At 44.2% G+C, this 5,459-nt stretch overlaps 1 protein-coding gene across 7 annotated transcripts; it reads left to right on the top strand.

Moving 5' to 3' along the window:
- The first annotated feature begins 501 nt into the window (after positions 1-501).
- Positions 502-5,459, top strand: LOC120667215 (double-stranded RNA-binding protein 2-like). 7 transcript variants are annotated; one of them, XM_039947281.1, is made up of 6 exons: positions 502-1,168; positions 1,270-1,330; positions 1,407-1,540; positions 1,674-1,921; positions 3,427-3,646; positions 3,886-5,459. In XM_039947281.1, the coding sequence occupies exons 4-6, from the start codon at positions 1,676-1,678 to the stop codon at positions 5,103-5,105; spliced, it is 1,686 nt and encodes a 561-aa protein (XP_039803215.1). In that variant the 5' UTR covers positions 502-1,168; positions 1,270-1,330; positions 1,407-1,540; positions 1,674-1,675; the 3' UTR covers positions 5,106-5,459. The 7 variants fall into 7 exon arrangements, with proteins under 7 accessions (XP_039803215.1, XP_039803214.1, XP_039803220.1 ...); XM_039947280.1 differs by having other exon boundaries at positions 1,402-1,540; XM_039947286.1 differs by lacking the exon at positions 1,270-1,330 and having other exon boundaries at positions 502-856.

Here is a 5,459-nt window from a genome sequence, read left to right as displayed (position 1 = left end):
AGCTCTTTCGAGATCAGCTCGCCGGCTCCGACAGAGGAGCAGACAGATCCATAGTATAAAATGTAGTACAAAAATTGATACATGTACAGCTGTTCAGGAGTTCTCATCTCGGGTTATTTTGATGGTTTGACCCAGTGATGGCTGTGATCGGAGCAGAAGAACGGATGTGTTGACGAACAAGGCCCATAACTAATAGCATCGATTTATGTTTCTTCTCATCAAGTTACTGTATGTGATTTGTGTGATAACAAAGAAAGAGAGAGAGAGTTCAGACAAAAAAGAGAGAGAGAGAGGGACTGTCTTTACCCAGTCTGTTTCTCAGCTGAGGCCAGTTTCTCTCTCTTTTTTAGTCTTTTTTTTTTCTTATCGGGTCAGTGAACCACTGATGCAGAATCGATTCGACATGGTCAACCGAAATGATGATAACCGACGCTTAATCCCGAGTGAAAATCATGATGCGCACATGGCAGCCGACGGAGAGATTATTGCAAGTAAACACAGGGCGCAGACAAGAAAGGCGCCCGAAAGCAACACGCCCCCTTCCCAATCTCGTAATCACACCACTGCCGCGACGGTTACCCCACTATGCTCCGAGCTTAGCTGAGCTCGTCGCCTCGTCTCGCAGACGTAGCTAGCGGCAGGCAGAGAGCCAAGCGGAGGCTGCGTCGCATCGCAGCAGCCCTGCCCGCGCCTCGATCCCACGAACCCCACCCCGGGGGGAAAATTCATCTTTGTTTCTGGAAAAGGGGAAGCTTTATTTTTAGGGGCTAATTGGTTCTCCTCCTCCTCCTCTGCTGATTGCCTCTGTTGGAGCTGCAGAGGGAGAGGGAGGGATCGAGGAGGAAGAATCGAAAAGGTGGTTGCAGGTTGCCTATCTGGTTTCTCTGTTTGTTACTTCTCGCATCGAGGTGTTTTTTCGTGGTCTCGGTTCTCGGGCATCCGCGTGATCTGAGGAGGGGGTGTGGGTTCTTCGAGGGATTTGATCCATCTCGCAAAGGATTCGACTCCTTTGCGGATTCGGTCCTCGGTGAGAATACTCACTCGCGAAAAATTCGGGTATTAGCCCTTTGTCAGTTAATTTCTGGGGATTTTCTGGCGGTTAGAAGCGAATCCCCCCGTCTCGGTTTGTCGGCTGCTTCTTTGATTTCTTGTGGCACTGCATTGATTGGTACGGTCAACTGAATCGATCCTTCCCAATTTATTTCAAACGATGATATGCCTAATCCTGTGCTCTTGCTGCTGTCCTTTGCTGTTTTATTGCCTCTGCAGCGCTGCTGCTGGTGAATCGTCAGCAGAGAATCTTCCTGCGAGGCTGCATTCATCTCGTCTCGTATGCTTGTTATTGCAAGCCCAGCATTTGGTTTATTGCCAAACTTTAATCCGGGACTTGTTCTTCTGCAGGACAGTGGGTACAGCAGCAGTTATTGTTTCATCTTATCTGCGGCAGCAGGTGGAATCCAAGGGTTTACCATGCGCTGGGAGAGTATGGGAAGGAGCTGCTATCAAGTCTGAAGCTTAGTTTTGCACATCAGTGTTGGAGGTATCTGCTTCTTTGTGCCACCAGATGCTTTTGTTCATATCTTTTATCCAGCAAGATGTGATCTTTTCCTGTTATGAGCATGTAATGGTTATATGTGTAGTAATTTGATGTGTATTTTCTGCTTAATGTGCAGGCATGTATAAGAACCAGCTCCAGGAGCTTGCTCAGAGGAGCTGCTTCAATCTACCGTCCTATGCATGCATCCGGGAGGGACCAGATCATGCGCCTCGGTTCAAGGCCACAGTTAATTTCAATGGAGAGACGTTCGAGAGCCCAGTCTTTTGTTCTACTTTGCGGCAGGCAGAGCATGCAGCGGCTGAGGTAGCACTCAATGAGTTATCAAAGAGGGGGCCTTCATCGACACTTGCTGCCAAAGTTCTGGTTAGTTTTTGTTAATGCCTCTGGAAACCTATCCTCTGTTGCAGTAAGTTATGGAATTCGTTTTATGTTGCTTGTATGGAGAATCTCCTTTTGCATGTCCTACCTGGAGAAGCCAGTTACCAACAGCCGGGACGAGTGCTCACCTTAGATCTCCCGGTAGTTTTAATTGTAGGGTATGCTCAACAATTTCCATGCTTGGTTTCTACCTAATCTTAGTAGCATGCAGGCGGACTCAGCATGCATCTTTACTGGCCATCAATTGATAGGTACCACAAGCTTAATCATCACAGAGCTACATAATCTTCATAGAGAGTCTTTGTTTCCCTCTTTAAGGCACTGGAGGTGAAAGACAAGATAATTAGTTATTGATTTTTGAAAATCATGTTTCTGCAGGTTAGTTATAATGCGGTATTAGATGTTTTGAGAAGGTCTAGGCACCTAGGTCTTTTTCCATTCTATCCTGGTTATCTATGCATATGGCATACACTTGATCCTGAAATCATTACCACGGTTACAGCTGATCTTTTTTGGTGTCCACTTCTAAGACGGAAGAACTATTGTCCGTGGCATAAATCATATCAAGCTGATGGCTGTTATTGGCATTGCCTAACTTTTGACCACTTAGCATGCTAGACTAGAATTGTTATATGCCATCTCCATTTCTTCATTAAATTGTTATTTTTTAATGTTTGTTGAGTCAAACTTTCTGAATTTCATTATTTGTTATTTTGTAAACTATGCCAGCCTTTACATTTTCCATAAACAAGACTGCAAAATTTCACTTACGAAGTATTTGTATTGGCAATGGACATTGTGAGGTGCCATGTATGTGAGTTGTAAGACAGCCTTTTCAAGTCAAAGATCAATCAATTTCATCTGTGTCAGACACTGTCAAATCCCAACGCAGAGTATATTAAAAGTTCACTATTCTTGACAATTCATACCGCAATAAGTCAAACTGAGAGGTTATTTATGATGGGTTGGTTGGGAAGGTGCAATTCTTTTATGATGTCTGATGTTGACTTGCTAGTTGTCCCATCCCCATTGCCTGATTTTGAAGCAAGTACAATTCAAGCGGTTCAAATTTCAAGTTGGCATGTTTGTGATCTTTTTCACCCTGTATACATCAAAAGTCAATACTTATGTCATTGATGTAGTGTAGTCTACAATTCAGTATTCCAATGGTAATTAGACAGTTTTTGACTTTTTTTCCCATCCTCATTAGTTGCTTTTGCAGTAAGTACAATTCAAGTGGTTCAAATTTGAAGGTGACATGTTTGTGAACTTTCCCCTCATACATCAATACTCAATACTTATGACATTGATTCCATCTAAATTTCAGTATTTGGATTGGGGGTTAGATATATTTTGTGCCTACTACTAGTCTACTACTTTATGTTCCCTACTTTACAATGCAATTGCAATTGTAATGGGCATGTGTGCAACAAGGTAACCTCTTGAGGAATGTTGTTGAAGTCGAGCTGCTAACTCTGTTTACCCCACAGGATGAAACCGGGATATACAAGAATCTACTTCAAGAAACTGCTCATCGAGCTGGTTTAAAACTTCCAGTGTACACTACTGTTAGATCTGGACCAGGTCACACACCTGTGTTCACATGCACAGTGGAATTGGCAGGAAAGACATTTACTGGCAATCCTGGCAAGACCAAGAAGCAAGCTCAAAAAAATGCTGCAATGGCTGCCTGGTCTGAACTGAAGCAATGTGAGTACTTTACCAGCTTCATTTCGTTGATGCATATTTTTGTTGGTCATGTCTTCCTTTGCAGATGATTTTGGTAAGAATAGTTGTTAAGCGTCTCGTAGATGCAAGGACATAAGAATTATCATCATGTTTCTACAAAATTATATCTGTTATCCATAAATGTTGCACAGCAATGCAACATTTCTTATTTATTGTAACTTAATATGTTTGCTGACTATTTAATTTTCTGTTCCTAACAGTGCCCCGGGTAGGTGAGCCATCGTCCTCATCATGTCCACTCGATCAGGATGACGAGGAGCATGAACAGGCCATAGTTACTCGTACTCTTGCAAGCTTAAACCAGGCAAATGTTGGCAAGATGCCACATCAAAAGGAAAAACAGCAAGGCAATAACCGTCCTTCATCACGAAGATCTTATCCTAAATCAAATCCTTCATTCTACCGATCACATTTACCAAACCAGGCTTATCCTAGTGTTCCACCGGAAGCAATGTATCATATGTGGCACCGGGTGCAAGCAACCCAACCAGCACCTAGTTTTCCAATGGTACCAACTATGGGTAATACGAGGTTCCCACCACCAGCAGCTATGCTCTCCATGTACTCTTCACCTCGAGGGCAATTTGCCACACCGGCCTGCAAAGATGCACTAGGTCTTCTTCCATGTTTTCCTGAAGGCGCTCCTGCCCTCCCAAGGTACTTCTCGCCTTACCCTGTCTCCTATGTGCCAAGAAGTCCTGTGCCAGCTACTGTTCACAAAATTCATGAGAGAAGGCAAGATCTCTCTGAAACAGTTGAGCTTCCTGATGCCGTGGTCTTCTCCCAATATGGTGGTCCACACAAGTTTCAAGAACCACCCAAAAATGGAAAAGAAGACTGTACTGGTAGTAGTGCTTCCCCTGAGGAAGTAATTATTACTCCTCTCAGTATCTCAGGCTCAACCACACATCCATCATCGCCAAAGTTGGATCTGAATGAAGAAAAAGAAACTTTGGGCAGTAAGCCAATTAAGTCCCAAGAACAACAGCCGAAGTCATCACCACCTTGGATTAGCCCTTCAAATCCCGCACATGTTTCTAACCAGCCAAAGCATTATACTAGCTCTGTTCAGCATGATGAGATCCACAGAAATGATCCACCTCAAACGAGTCGGCCTTCGTTGCCAGAGTTGTGGTCTTCCCGCTCAGCAGCTGCACCCAGATCTGGAACTGCAGTCCCTGTAAATTCACCAGGTCATGTATACCAGCAGCGACCTCCTTGGCTGGCTGCCCCTGTTACAGTCAGAACCGCCATCCCAGTGTGTTCAGCTAGGCCGAATGCCGTGAATACAGCTTGTGGAGCAGCTCGAGTAAGACCGATGGCCCAGAACCGCTTGGCCCTGGCTAGAGGTGAGCCAGAAACTGCCAAGAATACGAATAATGGGGAAAGAGCCCTGAACAGGGAGCACCCAACTCAATAAGCTCCATGTCTGAGCCACAGTTTTGGTTCTGCTGAGCTGTAAGTTAGGTCTGTGACTTGGCAGAATCTCAGTTTCTGTTCCTCTTTTTTCCCTTCTCAGTTTCTGTTCGTGTTCCCCTTTGTGTTTTAGTTAGGTACTGAACTCTTGAAAGAGTTGTGTGGGAGTCGTGCTTGCGGTCTCCACGCTGCCTTTAGATTCTACAGATAATACCACGTCCTTATCAAGAAAAATTAACGAGAGTTATAATATAGATAGAGAATACAGTTTTTCCTTGTGTGCTGAATGTTGATTCTTTTTCTTTTTTTTTCTTTTTGCCAATGTTGACAGAATGCTGAATTTTTGCTTGGGAGTTCA

Source organism: Panicum virgatum, chromosome 3N, assembly GCF_016808335.1.
Source record: "Panicum virgatum strain AP13 chromosome 3N, P.virgatum_v5, whole genome shotgun sequence".
NCBI lineage: Eukaryota > Viridiplantae > Streptophyta > Magnoliopsida > Poales > Poaceae > Panicum > Panicum virgatum.
Note: the sequence above shows the minus strand (reverse complement) of the source record. Positions and strands in the feature narration are given on the sequence as shown.

Coding starts and splice junctions, on each gene's coding strand:
- LOC120667215 (XM_039947286.1), top strand. CDS start 1,676: ATGTATAAGAACCAGCTCCAGGAGCTTGCTCAGAGGAGCTGCTTCAAT. Junction 1,922..3,426: donor CACTTGCTGCCAAAGTTCTG/GTTAGTTTTTGT, acceptor TTTACCCCACAG/GATGAAACCGGGATATACAA. Junction 3,647..3,885: donor CTGGTCTGAACTGAAGCAAT/GTGAGTACTTTA, acceptor TGTTCCTAACAG/TGCCCCGGGTAGGTGAGCCA.